Below are 24461 nucleotides of genomic sequence, written 5' to 3'. Positions count from 1 at the left end.
ATGATATGGACTTCCGTCACTACAATGCCTTGTTTCCCAAAGATGTTATCTTACTTGACTCAGCCCCAAACACGTTTGTTGTCATCGGCACTCATTGTAGTTGTAGTCATGTACATTGTGGTCCTCTTCCCAAACTACTCAATATTGTCAACAGGGGACACACAGGTGGATAATTAATTACAGGTTTTAGAGGAAGGTGGCTGACAGTTCCAACAGAACAGTACTGCATTCAGTCCCCAAGGTCCATAGTCTACCTGTATAGGTGTCCAAGATGCTTTACCCTTACCTGTTACTTCCATAAGTCACTTTGGATAACAATGGGTCCGCTAAATGACTACACATAAATAGTTGCATCTTCCATTCCATAAAGGCCATCCTGACTCATCCTGTCTCAGGACATTACCCACATAATGGACATTTCCTACCCCTTCCCAAAAATAAACCAAGATGGATGAATTTAAATGAAATTAAGCTTAAGTCCCCTTGTGGTTATCCTCTTGCTTTATAACCCAAGTTATTCTCTCTCCTTCTTGGTGTCTCTCCCATTTCCTCTGAAATGTCCTTAATTTCACACTTGAAACCCATCTGCATCCTATGCCTCTCCTCCCAAATAGCTGAACTTCTGACCTATTTAGGGCATTTGGTTGGTCTCAACAATCCAATCTGGGATATGGTTAAAGGGTTCAAACAAGGCCCACAATTCTTATTACAAACTCTAGTTAAGCAGTAAATGAAAAGGGCAAATAGCGGGAATTTTGCAGCACAAACATTGGCCTATGTATGATCATGCTCGGCACTTAGCTCTAGTTAGTGGTTAAAATACTAATCACAAGTATTATGTTTAGTTAAGTGCTTTAAAAATGACATGTGTAGGGGGTCAGTCTTTTACTGGATTTTTAAAAGGCAGCATATTAAAAAGCCATTCCAGACATACTATCATGGAGTGGCAGAGCAGCAAGCTGCCCCAGGGCTCTATGCTCTAACGCGTTTCACCAAATCCCTCGACAACTATTCTACAAAATGGTATCCATCTAGTTAAAATGCATTCAGATATCATATTACACACACAGGGGTGGACTTTAAATTCCTTAAGGGGATTGTCGGACAATCCATTGCATTTTCATGGCAATTTAAATCGGAATTTAGTGCAATCGGAATTTAGCCAACAACGGATCATACTTGAAACGGTGATGATGGAAAAAATGATTAGTGAAGGATGTTTTGATCCGTTTTCACTAAGTTGTGCTAAATTTAATTACACAGTTCAATTGTTATGTACACCTATCCCCAAGGGCGCTTATCGAAGCATTCATTAGACTAACAATCATGCTTGTGTTATGCCGATTTACACTGTTACACTGAACAAAAAAAAAGACAATACCATGAATTTGGGCTATAACTGGACAATCCTTTGTTGTAAAAAAACATGACCACACCAATCTACAAATTAAGTTAATCGTTTATTTTAAAACAATATAATTGAATGCACTTAAATTCTCCATTCCTCATTTTGAATAATTTGGGAAGTAGACATAGACCAGAACACATCATTTTGGTAAATTTAGACATATTCTCAACAACAAACTCTGTTGCGATTAACAAAGGTATCGTAGCATGGACATGCAGTGTGTATAATAAACATAAAATGGAAATGGAATAACAATTAACATGGCACATAGTCTTTTGTATGTTCACTCATTTTATGATAGCACTTTCTTATTATTCATAGTCATTTTTCTATTGTACATTTGTCGGTGTATAATTATCATAAATATTGACTAAAAGCTCATCCAAAAGTCCTTAATTGTAGTTCTTCATCAAGATGTTGATGTGAAAGTGCATTTTTTGGTGTGTAACATTATAACACCATGTTTTCCTCTTCGATTGTAATACTGTCAGCGGCAGTTGGAGATTTCAGACCAGATTCACACAAAAAACAAGTTTGGAGAAAGATTCACATATTTAAAAAAGAAAAGGAGATGTGTACTTACTTAAAGTAGAAAATCGTATCAAATCTCTGTTAACCTTGCTCGGTCACCAATGCTCAATGAAATAAAATGAGTAAAAAACTAAACAAAACGCACCAAAAAAAGGCAAATACTTTAATCTGCATTAAAATAAGAAACATTTATATCTAACTTCCACTTGAGTTTAAAATGTAGACGACATACATTTCGTACTGCCTTTATTAAATCAGGCTGGCATTTGTCTTCACGTCTTCACATATTTTTGTCACTGCACAATATTATCATTCAATAAGGCAACTCCCATTCGACTGCACCACTGACCAGCACTGTGTGCATGTTTGTTTACCATAGGAGTAATAACCCACTCAACGACAGGAAGCAGTCCTGAGGCTTACATAGCCATTTAAAAATGAGTGTCAGGAATTGGGCCCAATACACAGCGAGAACACAAGAGAGAGTTATTCAGAGGTCAAATGCCTGAGACTCTCCCTTCTTCTGAGAACTTCTGGCGTTAAAATCCCCAGGAAAGATATGGTCCTTTACGGTGTAAGAAATGTAGAGTGTAAGTTAAATGCCAGGCGGGATGGGGCCACTCTCTCCATGGGTAGCGGGTGGCTCCATCACAGTCGGTCAGTGATGCGGTCGCACATGGCGGACCACTTTCAGCTCGTACACTTTCCTCATGGTCTTCTCCACCTGCTTGAGGAACACCTGCGGTATGCGACCACACAGGGTGTTGACCGTGTCCAGAAACTTGGTCTGGATGGGGTAGAACAGAGACTGGAAGAGGTTGTCCTCCAATGGAAACTGTAGAAAGGAAGAGCAGGACGTAGAGGGTGAGAGAGAGAGTAAATAAATAATGAAACACAGCCGTGGATGTTAGTTGAGTTGTGGTGCAGAAGCTGGGGTTTCCTTGATGTGGCAATAATAATCAAATGTTATTGGCAACAGAAGGAAGACGGATGGGTTAATTCAGAAATAACTACTGCACTAGTCCTTAAGAAGCTTAATCTCAGGGAAGTAGAAGTAGCGTTGACCACTGCCAGGAAATGAACCCAACATTATAATTCCAAGCCAAAATATTAAATATGCGGGGGAAATGAAACCCGGAGATGAAAGACAAACAGAATAATAAAAACAATATGCCGTGTTGGGTTACTCAAGGCTAACTCTAGTGTTTGGCATGGTTTGGGAATGGTGAAATACATTTGGTAAACTTTTCCATGTTCTGTGCAAACTATTCAGTGGTTTTATACTCTTTAGGATGTCTTTAGTAGTAGAATACACAAATATTATTGTTTTTACAAAAGGGAATGCGGTGTTCTTTTTCACATCTTGCACCACCCATGGTCAGTGTGGATGTACTCACAGACAGCATCCTATTGTCCACCAAAAATAACATGTTATGTTTTTTGTGAATGCAATATTTTACCAAATGTTTTCCATTATCCGTCCCGTTTCTCCCGTTCACGGCGACTCATTGTTCCTGAAAATCCAAACAACTATGCCATGTCTCACTTACATCCCGTATTGCGTCGTAAATCACTTTGAAGGCTGGCTGTTTGTCGTCGTGGTACACTCCGCGGTTGCCATGCAGAATGGAGACCCCCTCCTCCTCAGCCTCCTTACAGTTGCTCCCGTACATGCAGTGGTCTGGCCTGTAGTTCCAGAGGCAGGGGAAGGTGAAGAGACACTCTAAGAAAGAGAGTGAGGGATAGAGTAACAGAATGAGAGTGAGAGAGTAGGGGAGAGAGATGTTTAAACATCACCCATCATCACATACAAATTAAGTCCCAAGAAGATTTAGTCGATACATTACATATAAATGTGTAAATGTAAATGTAAATGTACATTTATTTGTAAAGCACATAAAAAACAACAAAAAAAAAAACAGTTGACCAAAGTGCTAAAAAATCAAAAAACAAAGCAAAACGAACGACAGTAAAACAAGTAACAATCATACATTTGAGACGACGATAATAACATTAACAATGGTAATAATAATCATGACAGTAATAACAACGATAATGTTAGGCTAGACGTTGCCACAATGCAATAAATCAATGTGCAATCAGGATCAAAGACTAAAAGCTGTGTAGAAAGGCTTTGGCTTGTTTGCGAGTGTCATGCAAGGATTTATCTTATCCGTCATTCTTGGGCAGGCCCGTTTCATTGCATTGTGTTAGTTTGTTGTATTTCTTACGTATGTTTTTTGTCACATCCCAGACTGAAATAAAACCCTTAACATTGTGCTGTATCTTCTTATTGCAGACTATGCTGAGCAATCAAGGGATGAAGAGAGAAGATCAGTCTAATCCATCACATGTGGACATGTTGATACAGAATTGAAAAGCTCCCTATTTGAAAAGCATTTCAAAAACTTTTACCTGTAGATAAATAAATATCAAGCGTGGATTTACTGCTTTTGCTAAAAGAGAGGCAATTAAACACCGCAACCCAAATACATACACCAACACTATTGTAAACACACACACCCACAGGGCTGTTTTCAGACAAACATTGCCAAAGGGAACTTACCCCAGGATTGTGCGTTTACAAATTTATATTCATGCTACAGGCTGCTGCACCAACTGTCCTTTTACTTTATTAAGAATTAAAACAGAGCTGGACTACAAATCGTCACACATGACCAAAGAGTTTGGAGGCAGCCCTATCCCCACCTCTATTTTAACCAAAAACATTGACTCAGAAAAGAGGAATGTACTGACATTTATCAATGTTCTACCCTGCAATACATTAAGACATTGAAAGTAGGTGGGCAATAAGTCCCTGGAATCGATGTGTAGGCATTGATTAGTATTCCAATATGTCGTTTACTGTTTTTGCAAAAAGTTTCATAACCAGTTATAGCACCATTAAGTGTGTGTGTGTGTGTGTGTGTGTGTGTGTGTGTGTGTGTGTGTGTGTGTGTGTGTGTGTGTGTGTGTGTGTGTGTGTGTGTGTGTGTGTGTGTGTGTGTGTGTGTGTGTGTGTGTGTGTGTGTGTGTGTGTGTGAAAAAGAGGGATCGCAAGAGTTTGAAAGAGCGAGATATAGGGCAAGAGGGCAGGAGGTAGGTAAGGGAAGGCAGAAAGAGATGGAAACAAAGGGCAAGAAAGAGGGAGGCGGACAGACAGACAGCTATCAAGGGAGTCTTCCACAGCAACAAGCTGCAAACAGCCGCCCACCTGGGTTGTAGTGGAAGATGATGTTGAGGAGGTCCTGATCTCCCCAGGTGATGTGGTTCTTGTACTTCTGGTAGAGAGGGTGAAGGAGGTCCTCCCAGGAGAGGCCATCAGGGATCATGCTATTCTGAAATAAGACACAAGTTACTTTAAGAACCCTAGTTGGGAATGCCAACAAGGATCACTCTTAATTCCCTCCTCCTTTCTTTCGGCTCACCGTTGTCCTCTGTCTCTCTCTACCCTTGTCCCTCTTTCTCTACCCTTCCAGAACCCTCTCTCTCCCTATCCAACCACTTCTCTCTATACCTCTATCCATCCATTCCTTCCTTTCCCTCCAGAGCTGCTTTACTTTTGACACCCGGGGGTTTGTATAAGAGAATATAAGAGAGTGAGAGTGAGTGAGAGTTTCCATTTCTGCTCCCAAGTTGCAGTTTACTGCCTGAGGTAATGGCAAGCCGCCAATACCTCCTCTGCGCTGGGATGTAAGCGTGGCAATCACACCGCCTCAATCAAAGGCTGCTGAGAGTTCTCTTCTCAGTCCCTTTGAAAAGAGTCAGGCTCCAAGCCAAGCTTAAACAAGCCAAGCTTAAACTCAAAATAAAACATCGATGGCTAGCCTTGAGGGACAAAAATAAACCGTTTGCTTTAGCTTAAATTATAATTAGTGTGTATTTTAAGATAGCTTTTAATAAACTGATACATATATTTTTTTAGAACATCTCAACTCAACTACTTTAGCTTCACCAATGTTTTAATAATAGTGTGTTTGACTATTACCATTACGATGGACTATTTAGCAATTCAGCAAGCCGTTTTATCTTAAGAGACTTTCAGTAAGCACGAGCAGGTGGGGAGATTAACACACTAACACATCTGAGACAAACAACAGATGTGTGTGAAAAGCTGACCGAACGGAAGGAGTACTTACTTTGAACATTGTGCTGCGGATCCTGGTGAGGTTCATCAGCATGACCCCAGAGTTGACCCCTGTGACGCCATAGAACGGGTGGCGTGCAAAGCGGCTGTACCAGCCTATCTTGGGCACCTCGTGCTCAGGGGCCATGGCCGCCAGCTGGGTGCTGTTGAACTCCTTCAGGAAGGCCCAGATGTCGTCCATGGGTCTGAGGAACAGCACGTCTGTGTCCACATAGAGCAGTGAGTCCACCTCCTTGAGGATTACCTAGGGGGCAGAGAAGTCCAGAGGTTAGGGCCAGAGCTGTAGTCAAGACCACTTTTGTCGAGTCCAAGACCAGGGCTTGTCAAGCCGGAGTCAAGACCGAGTCCAATCAAAGCAGAGTCTAAGGGCGCACTCACACTAGGCCATCTGTACCGTTAGTCCGTTTGACACCTAGTGCGGCCCTAAAGTCTAGATCGTTTGGCTGATGTGAGCACGCCAACCGTACTCAAGTACAGTTCAATTCCGTGGCCTGAGGACACTTCGGAGAGGTGTGCTCAGGCCACGGTACAGATGCAATGAGCCGACACGCGCACACGCACGGATACGCAACCTGAGCTGGATGACGTATGGTCCATGCGACCCTTTCCCATTAAACAATAATCATGGCGGCAAGCGGTTAACGAGTGTGTTCACGTTGGTGTGATAGCGAAGTTGAGTGTTTGATCAGAAATCCCCCGTTCTTGGTTCACTGGAGAAGGCGGGGTTATGCACGGAGTCTGGACTTCTTTAGAATAATTTGCATACCCCCGAATGTTTTTAATTTTTATGAATGAAGACACCCGCATGCCACAATAAATTCACGTCTGAGTGTAGGCTACAAACGCAATAAACTATTTTAATACAACAAAAGTACAAAAACTGCAACATATTCTTTATAAAACTGCATATTTGGCAGTGTATAAAACGCTCAGTGAGAGAGTAGAACGGCTCCAAATAAGCAACAAATTCCGTAAAGTGCCAGTTGTGTTCTCTGTGTTGTTACCCATTGTTGTTCTGCTAAGCAGCGGACACTTGGCGATGATGTATTATGATGTGATGATGACGTATGTATGCCAGTTGGGATCATTTTGCACTATTATTTGTGATGATCAAAAAGCAAGTGCAGTGTAACCACAGTGTAGTATCAAATTAGTTGATCATATCGTTTACTTTAAGTATAGCCTCTTAACTTAAAAGTCACATAAAGCTGAAGTGAATGAAAACAATGAGCAGCATGTATCATGCATCGCAGGTAGAGCACGCAGACATGGAGTAGTAAATATGAAAGACCAAGCAAATGCTTAATTGAATTGAAAGTGGTTGATGAATGAAGTCTTTTCTTCAGATTAGAACAACAACAAGGTACATTCAAAATCATTGATTAAACGTAACGAAACACTCAGTGTGTGTGATGTGCATACCGCAGCAGTATGTGTGAATTTTCCTTGAATCAACGGAAAAATGTGAATTGATTAGTGATATGTCTTCAGGAAGTCAATTACATGGTGACTTAGCGGGTTCAGAAAGCAGGAAAAAAAAAGACAAGAAATCAATGGCTCCAGCGAGGCCCATCCTTAATCAAATAACATTATTTGTCACAGTAGCCTGCTTATTTGTTCCAATATAGACATTCAATTATCAATTTGAAAAAGGACATAACTTCAATGAATTGGCTGTTCAAACAATCATGGTGCTGAATGCCGGCAGTAACCGGTCTATGTGGACTTTCTTTCCGCATTAAGTTTGCCCCTACCCAGCTAGCGTTAAGAGCCAAGATGGCCGCTCGTTGAAGAAGGCTGGATGTGTGTCAGTGGGTCTGCCTTACCGGTAGAAAGAGCCTTTGAGCAGCACAGGGCTTGAACAGCTTCTTCCACTCTTCTTGGTTGCCAACGGAGAAGGTGATTGGGTAGATCTGGTGCTGGAACTTGGCTGCGATGGACCTAGGCCACTGGCCCAGCTGAAAAACACAAGTATTGTCAGATGGGGAAAGCTTGTAGGCTGGTGGGCTCAGACAGACCTGTGGAATCACAGGTTCAAAAGGTTCAATCTATGGTCCAGCTGTGTCCCAAACATAACGGTCGTTCTGAAATGGTCATCAATTGTTCAATGCACGTCTACATGCATTCATTTTGGGAAAGAATGTCAAATTAAATGCAATTTTGAAGATCAAACTACTATATATTTAGAATCTTAGTAGATATTTTTCACAAGTTAAAATATAAGTACTTTAATCCTCGTCCATAGAATGAATTACATTTTGAAGTCACAACGTGTATAATATCAACCAGCTCATAACTTAAAATAACCTGGGCATTTCTGTAGGCAATGATGATCTAAAGTAATTTCAATGATGTTACCAATAAAAGGGGCGCAATCAGAATGTGTTAAAACTGCTCTATAGATATACTGATGTTTTTTTTTTGGGCAAAGGTATACTTCACAACATAAAACATTACATCTGTTACTACAACAACCTCTGAAGGCCAAACTTCAGACAGACAAAGTTTTAGCATTGCATAAACGGGGTTGACTAAAAGTCATCCCTGAGCAGCATGCCCAACCCCTACCCTATTAGTTAATTGTTGTTTTCCCGATTAACTATATGGCCACGAAGACCTATATGCCTTTCACAGATGCACCAAAAGTCTCTGGACAACCCAAGGGTTTTGTTAACTTCCCTCAGTAAGGGCCAACGCAGAAATCGAAAGATAGATACAAGGAACCAAAGACCCTTGATGGTTTAGGACGTAGATGTGTTGTAGATAAAAAACACTGCGTCTTCCAATGCATACTTACATGTCCTGCCTCCTTCACGCTCTACCCAGAAGCCAGCCCTAGCCTAAAGTATATACGACTCTACGAGTACCTCCAATACGTTTGATGAGGCTTATCTTGTTGCATGTGTGAAAGGGCAATTCCTGATAATCTCCGGACCATCTTCTCCAAAGTTCATCCAGAGTTCATGTGTGAAAGGCCTACTGCTGGTTCAGGTTTGGTGGATGGAATTGGCAAGTTTGGTCACTGACACGCTTTTCAGGAATATCAAAGAGCCCCTTTTGCAGCTGTGTTTACATAACCCCTCCACACACACACACACACACACACACACACACACACACACACACACACACACACACACACACACACACACACACACACACACACACACACACACACACACACACACACACACACACACACACACCAGGGTGTTAACTGGAAATTACCCTTCCACTTGGATTTCTCTTGCAAAGTACTCGTCTCTAGTGTTCCTGTGAAAACTACAACCAACAGTGCATAAGCTGGCACACACAAATGCACAGACTTTTAGTTTTTTAAAAGATTCACATTGTGATTAAACAGAGTTAAAAGGCTAGCCATTAATAGATCAACAGGACCATTTCCCTGTCATCCTGATATTCTCGGTCTATGAAGAGCTCTCCACAAGCACACACATAGTAAACACACATTTAAAGAATCATGTTGCGATGAACCAGCCTTAAAAGCCAGACTGCTAACAATATAACCAGCCATTAAAAAAACATGCGGCGAGTGCTACTGTGAAGGTGACTCCCGAGGAAGGAAGCGATCAGAACGTGCTGCCTTACGCTCCTGATAAAAAAAGGTTCAAACGCCTGAACGGCATAAAGAGTGACTCAAGACAAGCGCAAGCCAATCCCCTGCGATCTTGATGTTGTTCGTTGCCCAGCAGGGGAGGACGGATTGGTAGCAGGTAGGACAGTTTAACGTGTTCCAGCTCAGAGCCCTGCCGAGAGACTTCCTGGGCTCGGAAGCATCTCGCCGCACACCCCCTGTGGGGTCGTCGTGGTGGATGACATCAAGCTGCTGGGATTCACATCTGCTGATTGATGAGACTGGACACAGTGTTTCTCTGCCAGACAACTCAACCCCCCCGCCAGCCCCTTTTAAGACGGATAAAACACTTCCAGAATATGTAAACAAGTCCTGGCGTCTCAGCATGACCCTCAGCGAGGTACTCACCCCTTTCTCAAAGTGGGCAGCCAGGGGATCCTCCGCGAAGATGTGGAACTTGATCTTCTTGACGCTGAAAAGCAGAGCCGATTTGACCATGATGAGGGTCTCCTCGAGCCGGTTCCCACAGGCCACCACTGCCAGGTGCATGACCTCCTCCGCAGGGGCCCGCCGCGACCCCGGCCGCCCGCCATTCGTCTTTAGTCTACTGAAGAAAAAAGATTAATGAACGACAATAGAATCTCTCAGAGCTGATGAGCACATGATCTTGCTTCAAACTGTCAATCAGCCATCGTCGACGGGGTCGCCTTTGAAGAAGGGCCCTGTCTCTTGCGGAACGTGCCGCGGTACTGACAGCTCCTTAATGGGTTTATGAGGGCTAAGCAGCTGAAACGTGAGGACGGGCTGCCTCTGAGGCATTCCAGACGTGGCACATCACCACAGTCTTGACAAACATATGTGACGCACCCCCCCAAGTAATTCCTACAAAGACCCCACTCTCTGCCTGTAATGTTCCCCAAACAGCCTTCCCCCACCCCCCTCACTCACAAAACTCTTTGCTGCATTACCCACAGGCTTCAAGGCCTTGTTCTCCCAAAAGGAGACAGTTCAAAATGAAGCTTTTAAGAAACAAAACAAGTTCATTTGACAGATATTGGGCAGCAGCACAAAGCACTGAGTCACCACCATGGAGGGCAGCTCATTGGAACACAATTAGCTAGTCCTTTGTGTACATTACTTCAAATAAACACTACCATTGGCGATGGACCCATATGGCTGACGTAATTATAAATAGATGTAAAGATCCCCCAAAAAAGGAACAAAACCATTAGTTCATGAACAGATATTTAAAGAACAAGACCGGATCAACACATTCCCCGGGCAAAAAGTGAATAAAAAATGTCCACTCATACGAACAAAAGACAGAAAGATAGAGAACAAAGAAGAAGAAGGGGAGGGTAAAGTTGGACAGGTGGCCCCTGGGGCGTCTCGCAGACGCATCGCGTGGTGTTCTGCACGGCTGGGGGACGGTAATGAGACACTGATTAGGATGAATGAGAAGGTGCCCAGAACTGCAGTACAAAACCCAAGGCCCATTCAAGGTCGCCAACTGCCACCCTCCCCCTCCGCCCCGTCCCCCCCCACACACACACACCCACACACACTCACAGTCCCCCTCCCTTCGTCTCCCGCTTGCGCCGAGAGGCATCCTCTTCTTTCAATTGGTAACATGCAACGGAACGTTGTGTTTCTATTGGCTACTAAGCGAGCCATGTGCTGTGCAGATGTGGCTGTGCGTTGCGAAACTCTGCCTCATCTGGTAACGGTCAGCATCCTGGCACCAACGATAATATCATTTATTTTCCAATTTTTTTTATTTTCAAAAGGGGGATACAGAACGGGCTTTACATCATTCCGATCTAATATCCTGTTGAATCGTTCGGATTGTTCCTCGGTCTTCAGAGAGCTGGAAAAAGCGGGAGTGGGGAAGGGGGTTTTGAAGATTAACTTGATTTAAAAGACCCTTTGAGTATGCTTGCCCTCTCCGGAGAGAGATTGTACCAAACGTTTAACTTTAATGCCTATAATATATCAGCTTCGACTGGTGATATTTGGCAGGGGGGGGGAGGCTCCATTACACAGAGGACACTATTCCAGGAGACGACAGAACACAGGGGGCATTTAAACCTTTACCCTGACCTTGCTACCTCCATGCCCTCCCCCTTACCCTCCCTGGGTGTAGCAAGCGAGATTAGAACCTGATCCAGCATCCACCTGTCCCTCCAAAGTGCTTCTGATAAGGCATAAAGGGGAGTCATTGATGCTATGATTCACCCATGGTTCTGGGTGTGGCTGGTGTTAAAGGAAAAGCTCAATTAAAATGAATACACTGTATAACAATATAAAAAATATATTCAGGCACGTGTTGATAAACTTATTAAATCCTTCGTAATACAGGCCTCGACCTTCATGTTTCAAACAATGTAACAATTAATTAATTATGAGAAAATGCAAATTTCTTCATTGAAAAACAAGCAACCGGCCATGCTAATGCTAAAACATTCAAGACTATGGAATATATTTCATTCTTTACAAATATTTCTTGTTCCATGGCAGCCCGGTATCGTTTGTTGCCATCACAACTCCCCCCACTCCCTGCCCTAGCCTATTTTACCATGTACAGATATAACTGCCATCGCGCGAGGGCCAATTAAGTGACTCCGGCTACATCGATAAGACAGTCCCCGTCAGGGAGTTATGGCATCGAGTCCTACAGGGGAACATTTGTTTAAGTGCCTAATGTTACGCTAATAGAGTGAGTTGTTACCTTGAAGCCTTTCATAATTGACGCCGCTCTCACCACTGATTATAATGACTTGCTATGAATATGGTTTGATAGGATAGTTAAGGGGACAGGATAGTGTAGTGGCTCCCTTCCAAAAAGGTACAGGGTTCGATTTTCCCCACCCCCTAATTCCCCACAGTGATGCTAGAGCAAGAAGCCTAACCTAGCTGCTAATCAATGACATGTATCGGAATTCAATGCGAGTGGCTTTGGATTAAAGTTTCAGTAGTATATTTCAGTAGTAATAGTAAAAGGGATTCATAAAAACGGAAGCAGAAGTTCATTAGGGGGCTTGGTGACCACCCCACCCATTGTGCCTTTGCAGACAAGGTGTCCCTGTGGTGTGTCATTACACTACAACAAATTTACTTTAAAACAAAAGTTATTTTGGGGGACAGTGGCTGAAGCTTACCCTTGTATTTTTGGCCACAGGCACAGGAAATAGTGTCATGTGTCCAGAGGAAATGATAGAGCCACCATGGGGGTTTTACGCAACGTGGTTTGGTGTTAGTTGCGCTGAGCAGGAAATCAGTCTGCTGCCAGATTTATACAAACCTAGTGTAAATTCCTCAGGTCAAAAAGAAATAAGCATTCATGTATTCTGTGATGGTATTAGTGTCTTCTCTTCCTTGATGGCTTCGCATCAAGCAATGTCTGGTAAAAATGTCTGTTGCTTTAAAAAACAGTCGTAACAGCTGTATTACTAGTAACCATCTTTTGTTTTTTTGACACAAGCTATAAGACTCAAAATTCTTGCAGGAAAAACAAAAACAAAAACAGGGATTAGATTTCGACTCCAGTTTAATTGTATTTTAACTAGAGGAGGTTAGGTAGAGTTGTGAGGGCTGTGTTTTCCCTAATCACAGCACTTCTCCCTGTTGCGTATGCTGTGCCAAAGACCGTTACGTGTTTTCCGTGGTCACCGTTGACCCTCTCACCCCATCTCCCTTATCATTGGCGCGCACACTTGCTTGTGTGAGTAGACACTGAGGCCTGAATGCCTGGATGGCGTTTTATCTGCTCCACCAGTCTCCACAACATCCAAGAAAGAAGCTTTCGGAATAGAACCGTCCTCCCTTCCCCCCCAGAATACACTTTGTTCAGTTACATTATCGTGGCATTCAGCCCAGAGGGAAACAAAGAGGCGCCAAGGAGGAGAGATGGAACTAGAAAAAGGTGGACATGTAGTATAACACAGGAATAGCAAAGTCCCATTGTCCGCATGGCTGACAGGACTTTGATGTGGTGTGACTGCCATGAGTGTAGTCTTTGCCGTTCCCATCCCTTATTGTCGTCCACAAACCAATGCAAAGCTTGTCATTCACACACAAACACATCATCATGCATGCCTATATGAATTAACAGTAAGGTAATAAATCAATCATAAATATGAACGAGTGGATGCATTGTCAATTCCTTTTTCTTTATGAGTAGATCCATTCTTCCTAATCATCATCATTATTATTATTTATATTGCTACACTAGTTTTTGTGTATTTTAAGGTGTCCCCATGTCTTCACCATCCACAAGAGACGTAGCCTACTTGATATAAACCATTCTATTTGGCTGTCCGTGGAGAACTGGCTTTGATGTGATAGTTTGCAGTCCTCCTAAGCAGAGGGGAAATGCAGCCAAGAACTTGATGAAATCAGGAATGAGCTCACCCTGACCATGAAGGGAGGGGTGGTTGAAGCCATGTTTATTTGCAAGTTGTTTTTAAATCAGCAGCTGTTCCCTTGACAGCCCTATCAGTGGCTTCCCAGTGCCCTTGAGCATTAAATACGCTACACATGCTATGCTATCAATGGCAGAGAATTGCCCCGTTGAAGAAATTGCAGAAGCAATTGCCCAGTCCTTTTGCATTAGTTTCGACTACAAAGAACCGCAGCACAGAAGGTTAACTATGGAATGATTGCCATACTTATCTGTTCAAAATGGTAACAGCATGGACATCATCTATCAGCACTGCAAATGAGGATGCGATAAAATCCTCACCTCTTTGTATTAACGTTTGCCACTCTGTTGATACTGTTTCCATTCTTTCGCTCCTTGGGTGCATCTCCTGCAGCAACATTAAGTTCATGGTGTTTTCTGTATGTGAACTTTGATGCTACCTTATGTACAACTTCCGATGGGGCAGATGGAGAAGGGTTGTCCTCTTTAACTTCTTTCAAGAGCTGTTCGTCTGCAGAATTCCCACCGAAAAAGTACAAAAGTAGAAAAACTCCCAAACACACAGCGATTACAAATAGTTTGCAATGAATTCGCATTGTGAGACCGAGGTCGGAAAGTTAAACGAGGGAAAAAAATCTCCTCTCATGGCTACAATTCGCGAAAAACAAAACGAGTTGACATTTTAATAGCGCTCCTCGACTGCATTAGCTGCAGACGACAGAGTAAAGATGGATTTAGCGCAACCATGAAACATTTCAAGCGGAGGAGTGGCTTGCTCACTTCCCCGTAAGTCTCATGATAGACGCGCCGTGCTTTTCTGCGCTGTATTTAATTAGAGGAAAATATATGACACATTTTTAGAGATACCGAGACGTTACAAGTGACTTTTAACGTTTTTATATCATTCTTTATTTTTACGCAAACTCACATTAACACGTTAATGTATGCGAAAGCTTTGCGTGCATACAGGAAATTCTGCAACAGGTGTGCATATTTATGTACATAATAGCAACGATTCTAATAGTATGGGATGTATACTCTCTATACTCTTTATCCATTTAGGATAATGTGTCTATGGTGTTCTACGCTCAGCCAAAAGGGGCTTGGATGGATCCTACATTTTCACAACCTACATGTAGACATCCTTAGTTATCTCCCTCTTTACTCACGCGAATCTGAATTCCCTGTGGATTTTGTAGTTTCGATAAAAGTCAATCACTACTAAATTACCCTGTTCTTAGTGTAGGCCTATGTGGTTTTACTTTACATTCATGTGTTCCATATGATAAAAAAATATCTAAATTTGAATAGTGAACACTTACTTATTCCACGTTTCAGGCCTTAAGCTACCAAATATTACCGGACTGATCCCTAACGTGGTTTCTATCACAATGTGCTATGTGTTATGTTCATATGTGGCCATTTGAAAATAGCTTGCCCCTATATTCGTTCCAGTACGGTAAAACATGGACGTTACCAAAAAGTGGTGCATGTGATGCTTTTTCCGAACATCCAACGCAGATTTCTTCGTAAAAAGATTTGTTTTCGGTAATTCCGTTTAATGATTTGCGTGTCGGGGTCTCTCTCTTAACTGTTCCAATGTATACAATCAGTCCTTGACAGTACAGTCCAAGCATTGTAAGTAAATTCTACTAGCTGAGCTAGCCTAGCATGCTAGTATAGCCACAACATTGAAAACTTGATTGCTAGTAAACTCAGTTTAGATTACAAGCTAAAATCGTTAAAAAAGAATAGATTGCGTCCACATTAACATAAGTGTTTGTATGTGATGGTGCAACGCTTACTAACATCAACCCAATTATTAGACTGGGCTACACGAGGAGCTATAACAGTTTATTTGTTGACAGACCAGACCACTCACTGCTAATGTCAATGTGGCACACACGTGTGCTGCGCTGCATGCACGCACCACAACAGCAGAATAAGTCCGTCACTAGGTGGCGTCGTTTAACCAGTTTGTTTCAGCTATGACTACAGTTAAGTGTTGACTATTAATCTTATCCTTAATGTAACAACCCTTTAATTACGTTCCATATTTATCCCACGAATGAAGGGGTTTCCCTGTTGTTTTTCATCAACTTCCAATTAGAATAGCTATAATTTTCTACAGACTGTGAAATAACTGTTTACACCAACTGTCCTGTCTGTAGTCAAAGACAGACCATCAAAATCTGCCACTTTATGTTTTGTGTGAATGACAAACCAGGACTCGCTATATGGACACGTTTGCAGAAGATCTGCTGTAGATAACTGGTGTTGACCATGATCACTCCGGCATTCGAGCTGAGCCAAGACGGCCAGTGTTTGACCGTCGTGGTCCGGGTGCCCTATACCAGGACCTCAGAGTTCGACCTCTACATCGATGGGACAGATTTGAAGTTCTATGCGAAGCCCTACTTCCTCAGGTGAGTCTTGAGATAGCTAGAAGTGTGGGTTGTCGACCTTATCAGTTGTGTGTGTCTGGAGTTATGTTGTGTATTTTAAATGTACCTTAATTATAATTTGCAGATTAACTCTACCAGGACGAATTGTAGAAGATGGAAGGGAAAAAGCCTCATTTGATATTGATAAAGGTAAGACATGATATTTGTTATTGATCAAGATAGATATGATGTTTGATTTAACTTTTGGACATGATTTGAAAGAGGATAAAAGATCACACAATGTGCATATTATTTTTTATTTTTTTGCCACTTCATTTTACTTATACAGTTATACAGTATTGTGAATTGAGAAACATTACTTATACCCCTGCTGGCTTTCTATTTGACCAGGCTTCATCCCATCTCTACATAAATCAAATCATTGTCAGATTTATTGATCTGACATAGATTAAAGAGCAACCAAATACACTGAATCCACGTAGTTGGTGGTATTCATTATTATTATAATAAATGGAGATCGGCCAAGTGGCAATGTCAGCCAATCAGAGAGAGCGATTGCAGTGGCTCATGTTACACACAGGGTCATGATTTTCCCCTGAGGTCAGTTTTTGCGTGTCAGGTTTCTGTTTAAGAAAAAAGGGATGAACCCAGTACAGTATGGCCTGTTGTTGGCACGTGAACTAGCCATGCCCCTAGCTGTCAAAATCCTAAATAGAGTCCTGATACATGTCTCCAGCTGCTGTCTGCAATAGATCCCCAGAGTGTCATTACTTTGTCAATCAGTCAATCAAGTGGACGCAGCCAATAAATCTACAAAGCATGTTATTTCTATCCGTTGGAGGGGCCATTGGTCCCATCTGTCACTGAGATATGATTACAACCCGCAGGCTTGTGTTTGATGGATCCAGAGTGGTGGCTAGCACTTATCTTATTTCCTTTTCCAATATACACCAGTTTTGGGGTGTTATTCTCAAAAACCAACAGAATACATAAATATATATCCCATCCATCGCTCACTTAAAGAAAACACCTTATTCCAGCGTCGTAAGCCTCTAGCCTCTTAGGATGTTTTCCTTAAATAATATCCAATGCTCCCTGTTGTCCCCTTTTTTATCATCGCCATATTTTAACTTTTACAGCCCATTGACTTGTGCTCTTTCTCCAAAGGAGTCCGCCTTAAAGGGCACATCGGCAACCGTATTCTCTCTGACATCTCGTTGGCCAATTAGCACGCGACTAGCCCGCAGCATCTGCTTCTCTAGCCGCTGCGCTAATGTGCATCCTTATTTAGAGATATAATTAGCGAACCATTAGGACCCCTCTTTTGGTGCACTCCAGCCTCATCAAGAGAGAGACTCGCAGCAGCACAGGCAATTATCCCTACACCAGTTGGAAAGCATTGTCAAGCGCTATTGCCCTGATACATATAGGCTAGGTCTGAAGGAGCTCCGTAAAGGGGGTTTCTGTGTTGAATTGGAGTCGTTGTATGGATTTGCTTCAAACTGTGTTCTTTTCATTAATGAGTTGTTTCTATGATTAGCGCCTACTTAATGTCAAAAGCGTAGCGACGTAGGAGATGGTAAGAAGACCGGAGGGGGGAGAGGCTGGGTGCAATGGGTGCTCCTGGGTGAAGATGTGTGGGTTGTTGAGAAAGGAATTTAACTGCTGGTGAACGAAAGTTGAGGATATTCCTAAATTCGAAAGAGAGAAATTGTGTGAATATCAACATTTGTGGAATACTAGATGCCCAGAAGTCCCAATTTTTTCAAACTTTGCTGTTCCAATTAAAACTTCATAAGATGCGAGATTACAGAAAAAGTCAGTAGAAATACGAAATATTTGTTTTGGCCTATTTTAATGAGGGCTATCTTCATGATGGCCACGATACAATTGGGTATTTTGTCATCCATGGGAAAAACTGAAAGTGAAATCCAGCAAATGACGGGAGTGACAGACCTTTTATCAAGCTTCTGATCATCTTTCAGAGATCTAGCAGGAACATGAAGAGAAAGAGTGTGAGTGGGTGCCATATGCATGAGTCAACACCCTGTGATCTCTCCAAATTGCCCAAACAAACCGTTGAAGCCTGACACTAGAGAGGGGGAGTTTTAAATGTCAAACTTCTCTACAAAAGTGAAAACCATTTTAGCAACAGGAGAAAAGCGATGCTCTCATAATATAGATTTCTTTGTATTAGGGGGAAAACACACAGCATACAATCATTTCCACAGGAATTTTTCTTTTGGTGGGGGAAGTGTTTTCAATGAAGTTACTGCCATGAGAACTGTATTGGCTGGACGTTGTTATGCCAACCAAATCACTGCTGTGGCAGAATGTAACAGCAGCCATAATAATTATTTGCGGATTCCTCTAGGGCTGTTCACTCTCAAAGTCCCAAAGGAGAGTCCCGGGGAACACTTTGAGGGTCTCCAGATGCTGACCAGTCTGCTGGCCCCTAAAGGCTCCCGCTCGGCCAGGCCCCTGGTGGAAGAAGTCAGCGCTGGTGAGGGCCGCAACAAGCCATGTCCCCTGTGTCTGTCTCGTCTGCCCGCGGACGCTCCTTTTCTACAGCCGCCCGACGGCACCGCAGGTCGTCGGCGTTCCCTAACCCGCTTGGCATTTCAGAAGCCGGCGGAGCCGCCGCGGAGGGACCCCGCGATGACGAGGGGGAGGACGAAGAGGAGTACGACTGGCAGGTGGAGCAGCAGGTGTACACCGAGAGCTCCGAGGCGGAGCTGGCGGAGCTCCAGAAGTACGGCTTTGGCAACCAGCGGGCCGGCGTGTTTGCCAGGCTGCAGGTGAGCGCGCGTGCCGGCGGCCTGGCGGCTGCTCTGCCAAGAGGAGTCCCCGGGTCACGGCTCTCCATTGATTCCATTATGGCACTTCAAGTGGGTTGAGGCTTAGCTGAGCGACGCGGCGGGGTCTGTGTCAACAGGAGGAACTCAGCGACGTGATTGACGTGAAGAACCCCGACGCCACCACGGCAGCGGAGCGGCGGCGGGCTCGGCGAGAGGCGGAGGGCTTGGATTTCTCCCCGGACCACTACCTGTGAGTGGCCCTAACGCGCTTTCATTCGCCCTCTGGGGTTTTATTCATTTATGGTTAAGCGATTTTGCCCCCAGCGCCGGGGAACACGGCCGTGGAAAATGTAGTCGCCCGTCGCCCGTCGCCCTGGCAACACGCTGTAACGACAAGAGGGCAGCAAAATGAACCTCAAAGCTCTTGAACACAAAATGTTTTTTGAATCCCGGTCATTCGGGTAATTCTTTCGTTTACCCATAGAAAAAGAAGTGCTTGAAACCTCCCATTTCCCAAACCATTGAAGCATTTTGACGAGTGCAGCCCCCATGGGGGCAGCGCTTGAAAGGTTTTCAGACAAATCACCGTGTCAAGCTGCGTCACTCCATCATTTTGACCCGCGGCAGCCCATACGTAAATGGGTTGAAATGAAAACTTAAATTAAACAGCTTTCCCCGTTCTGGTCTTCCTCCACCGAGCCCCTGTGTGCCTCGCTGACGCTGCTCCATCCACAGGTCGGACCTGTTTGAGGACGACGTGGTCCAGGGCCTGTTGAAGTTCAGGCCGTGGTGGACGGCGTTGAGCCCCGCGCAAGAGCCAGAGGGGGAGGCGGGTGAGTCGTCCCCATCCTACCCCGACACCTTCTCTGGGACATCTGCTGGGCGGTTATGGTTATCAATGTCAATATTAATCACTATAAACCGCTTTCCATCCCTCTCCCTCCCCTCCTTTTCCTCCTACTTTTTGGATGTAGCAAAATACCTTTGGGCAAAATACCTTTGACTTTGACCTTTTTGAATATAAAAAAGCCTTGTGTACATATTGGCTGGTCCTGATGAGAAAACACTTTATTAGTCTCATATGGTTTTTATTTTTCAGTGCTTTCAATACTACGGTTGTTTGTTTATGAGGCTATAATTTTTTATAATTAAGGGCTTCAACAGAGCTCTTAATACCATATTTGGGGTTGTCAATGAGATAATGTCTAATTATCTCTTTCTTTTGATGATTAGTCCCCATAATGGTGTGCCGAATACAATTGTCCTTCCCGAGTTGCACTTTATTCTTTAATTTTGAGGCATAGAAAATGAACGGGTAGAAACCCTGCTAAATGATGGCCTGGCCAGAAGGTGGCATAAGGTAGCAAAAAAAATCAGCAGATTCAGATACATTTCCTCATTATCTGTGTCTCCAATTAAAACCATCTTCATGATGGTTAGTTTGGTCATAAAAGTGTTGAGGAAACCCAGAAACCTTTCATTGTGTCTCAGGATTTCTATTTGAAATGCACACCAAATTACCTGTTTCCCATGAGCTGAATGTTCAGATAATAGGCCCTCTTACAGTGGCTGCGGTACCCTGTCAAAACATAATATATCTTCCTTAACATTAACTACTGCCAGCAACAGGCTGAATAAGACTTGGTGTTGTCCCTGGTTCTCACTATATTGAGCATCTTCATCTGGCAAGCGCTCAGATGAGACCACAATAGAGTGGAGAAAAGGAGTCGAGTGGACTTTAATGTCGTCGCTGAACAATATTATAGCTAGTCGTAGACTTGGACAGATTTTGTATGCAAGCTGTACAATGGGAAATAGCAAGACATTGACCACAGTGCAACTTGTTTGAAATAAACTGCAGTCTGATATGACAGACGTCCCTTGTAATTTGACTTGTGATCAGGAAACTCTCGTTGCGTGGTCTCGCCCGATTGTCTGCGAGAAACCTCCCCTTTGTCACTCCATTTATCACCTGGTGATAGAGAGTGCAATCGTGGATCGCGCTCCGTGTAACACATCGTGGAATTACTGAGAGCTCCTCCACTGCCAATTACTTTACCGGGGGCACAGCTCCGAGCTCCGACTGACTGATGGTGCACGGGTGTTATATGGCATGAGGTGGGTGCTGGGGGAGGTTACAGCACATCAAACCGTCAGCATTAACACAGGAGAGGGTGTTTTCCGCCAGGGCTTTAGAGAGAGCCGCACTCCTCTGCCACCGGTGGCCGATTATGGAGGAGCGTCTATCCCTCAGATGCACACGCCATTAGCTACAAACAGGGCCCTGCTTCAGCAGAGCATTACGCTCCATCTGTCTCCATCGCTCCATGCCTCCCTCCATCTATCTATCTGTGTGACTCCCTCCCTCCGACTCACTCACTCTCTTTTTTTATCTCTGCCCCTCTCCCTGCCTCGCTCTCCCTCTCTTCCTTGCTTCCTTGCCCTCTCTATTTCCCTCCCCGTCCCTCTCTCTCCCCACATCGGTACTCCCCCTCTCCATTATTCCTCTCTGCCTCCCTCCCCCTCCCTTCTCCTCTTCCATTTCCCCCTCTTTGCCTCACTCCCTCCCCATCCCTCTGTCTCTCCACCTCTCTCTATCCCTCGCCTCACACTGCGTCCTGAGAGACGGGAGTGCTTGCCTCGGCAGCCCGTGCGCGGATAAATGGGCCAAATTAAAGCTAATGGCTTGATTGACAGGTTCAACAGCATTAGCCCCGGCTGAGCACGGCCACGGCGCCGGCCAGACCAGGCCAACCGCTTCTGTCACAGATCGGAGCTGTTTTTTTAGTTTTATTCTATTTAATTCAGCGTCCTCGGGTCGTTGATAAAGCACACTTTAAGCTGTAGTTTGGCACAGTTCTTGGGCCTTCACAGATCTCTGTGGTTTTGTTTTGCCCCCTGCCGGCGCTCACCTCGGCCATGTCTGATAGATACATCAAGTGACAGATGGACGCGGACACAAGTGCTAATGAAGTAGAAACGGGCCCCTTTTGTGTCTCTTCCTGCGTTGGGGGTATACGCTGACAGCCCCCAGCTGTCCACCAGGGGCCCCGGTTCACACAGGGCCCCCGCCAAACGGACCTGACGGCCTACTCTCTCTCTCCCCCTGTCTCTCGCTCTTTTCTCTCTTTTCTCTCTCTCTCTCTCTCTCTCTCTCTCTCTCTCTCTCTCTCTCTCTCTCTCTCTCTCTCTCTCTCTCTCTCTCTCTCTCTCTCTCTCTCCCTGTCTTTTCTCTCTCTCTCTCTCTCTCTCTCTCTCTCTCTCTCTCTCTCTCTCTCTCTCTCTCTCTCTCTCTCTCTCTCTCTCTCTCTCCCTGTCTTTTCTCTCTCTCTCTCTCTCTCTCTCCCTGTCTTTTCGCTCTTTTCTCTCTCTCCCCCTGTCTTTCGCTCTTTTCTCTCTCTCTCTCTCTTGCTTTTTCTATTTTTCTTCTCTGTCTCTCTCTCTATACTTACTCCCTCTCTCTCTCTCTCTCCCTCTCTCTACCTGGGGGCCACTTTGTTGTGACTATACTCAGATGTGGAGAGTGTTACGGTGACCTTTGGACACATTAAGATAAGCTTTACTCTGCTTCCTATCACATGCTGACCTATGGGGTGCAGTCTTTTCACATTTAAGTACGGCTCTACCGTGGCCTTTTCAAGTGGTTCAGTCTGCATTTTCCAACACACCTTATGACCATACTAAGTCCCCCCCACCAACTCCAACCACACGCAACCCATTACCTAAACCCATGGTGTCCTTTTTTAACCCTTGGGCAGTTTGAAGATAATGCGACATACCAAACCCCTCCCCTTAAGCCTGAGGGACCCCCACCAGCCAAACACCCTACCCCTCTTATCAGCAGGGACGTGGGACCCATGTAGACAACACCAATGAGCCTGTGGCGGCCCGGTCTCCATTGCTGGAAATGGGTCCAGGTGTTAAAACACTCCATCATCAGTGCAACCCTCGCTCCCATTAAGGCCAGAGCCAATTAATCATCCACTTAAAAATGCTTGATTGGCCCATTGCTTTTGATGAACTAAGCAACATTAGACGTGTATCATGTGTAATTATGAATACATTAAATACATATAAGACTTTTACTGTAAACATGCATTTGTAATTCACCCCAGAGCTCTGGGGTACGATGTAGAGAAAAACAGCCCATATTTTAACACACCTGATGTCGGGGCTGCTTTCATGTCACACCCTAACGCAGCAACTCTGGAATACTCGATGCGTCCCCCCCACACGCCAAGGCGTCTTCTGCTTATTAAGTGCCTTCAAATGCAGTTACCAGCGTGTTCATGTTGCCAGTTGGTGAGGCATCAACAACACCACACAGCCTCCTAAGCGCTGCTGTTTAATGGGAGTGTTTCTCATCGTGACTCAAAGACGACGGCAAAGCCTTCATCACATCCCAAGCTGCTCCTCTGCACTCAGTGCACTGTCATGGTGAGGGGGAGGAGGAGGAGTTCTGCATACAGGGCACAGGGATGCTCCTGCCACCCGCCATCCCTCCTTCTCTCAATCCCAATGGAGGAGGTGTGTGTGTGTGTGTGTGTGTGTGTGTGTGTGTGTGTGTGTGTGTGTGTGTGTGTGTGTGTGTGTGTGTGTGTGTGTGTGTGTGTGTGTGTGTGTGTGTGTGTGTGTGTGGCTCTAAGTGGCCTCTGCATGTTTCTCTATTGTGTTCCTCTCTGTTTTGTGTTAGGGTTTTCTGGAAGCTTGCTTATGTTGGTACACATGTGTCTCTCCCTTTCTGTGTGTGTGGTTTGCCTTTGTTGTGCCTTTCTGTTTGTGTATGTGTGTGTGCGTTTTTTCTGTTACTATGCTGCTGTGGTGGTGTCTGGTGGCTATGATTATGTATTCCACCTTGTCGTTGTGTGTGTGTGTGTGTGTGTGTGTGTGTGTGTGTGTGTGTGTGTGTGTGTGTGTGTGTGTGTGTGTGTGTGTGTGTGTGTGTGTGTGTGTGTGTGTGTGTGTGTGTGTGTGTGTGTGTGTGTGTGTGTGTGTGCTTTCGCTTGCCGTCTTGGTCCGATGGGTGTGATTATGTATTCTGCCTTGTTGTTTTGTACCACAATGTGCGTGTGTGTGTGTGCAAGCCTGTGTGTGTGTGTGCACGTGCGGCTCCCACAGCTGTGTTGGCAGCAGAGTGCGCTGCAGGTAGTGTCTGCA

At 44.3% G+C, this 24461-nt stretch overlaps 2 protein-coding genes across 5 annotated transcripts in view; one reads left to right on the top strand and one right to left on the bottom strand.

The window, feature by feature from the left end:
- Positions 1 to 1823: 1823 nt before the first annotated feature.
- gxylt2 (glucoside xylosyltransferase 2) lies at positions 1824 to 14864 on the bottom strand. 3 transcript variants are annotated; one of them, XM_056605386.1, is made up of 7 exons: positions 14423 to 14864; positions 10090 to 10285; positions 7913 to 8044; positions 6079 to 6330; positions 5154 to 5277; positions 3490 to 3662; positions 1824 to 2774 (listed from the first exon to the last, which is right to left on the bottom strand). In XM_056605386.1, the coding sequence occupies exons 1-7, from the start codon at positions 14695 to 14697 to the stop codon at positions 2598 to 2600; spliced, it is 1329 nt and encodes a 442-aa protein (XP_056461361.1). In that variant the 5' UTR covers positions 14698 to 14864; the 3' UTR covers positions 1824 to 2597. The 3 variants fall into 3 exon arrangements, with proteins under 3 accessions (XP_056461361.1, XP_056461360.1, XP_056461362.1); XM_056605385.1 differs by having other exon boundaries at positions 10090 to 10288; positions 14423 to 14861; XM_056605387.1 differs by having other exon boundaries at positions 10090 to 10288; positions 14542 to 14627.
- A 676-nt stretch (positions 14865 to 15540) lies between these two features.
- Positions 15541 to 24461, top strand: part of shq1 (SHQ1, H/ACA ribonucleoprotein assembly factor) — a 49692-nt gene continuing 40771 nt past the window's right edge. Inside the window, exons 1-7 of one of the 2 annotated variants that reach the window (XM_056605383.1) lie at positions 15541 to 15649; positions 16329 to 16527; positions 16631 to 16695; positions 18881 to 19009; positions 19132 to 19304; positions 19442 to 19554; positions 20040 to 20137. In XM_056605383.1, the coding sequence (XP_056461358.1) occupies positions 16385 to 16527; positions 16631 to 16695; positions 18881 to 19009; positions 19132 to 19304; positions 19442 to 19554; positions 20040 to 20137 (721 nt within the window). In that variant the 5' untranslated portion in view covers positions 15541 to 15649; positions 16329 to 16384. Of the gene's footprint in view, positions 15740 to 16328; positions 16528 to 16630; positions 16696 to 18880; positions 19010 to 19131; positions 19305 to 19441; positions 19555 to 20039; positions 20138 to 24461 lie in introns of both variants that reach the window. The other variant, XM_056605384.1, reaches the window with a different exon arrangement.

The sequence above is a fragment of the Gadus chalcogrammus genome, chromosome 13 (assembly GCF_026213295.1).
Source record: "Gadus chalcogrammus isolate NIFS_2021 chromosome 13, NIFS_Gcha_1.0, whole genome shotgun sequence".
NCBI lineage: Eukaryota > Metazoa > Chordata > Actinopteri > Gadiformes > Gadidae > Gadus > Gadus chalcogrammus.
Note: the sequence above shows the minus strand (reverse complement) of the source record. Positions and strands in the feature narration are given on the sequence as shown.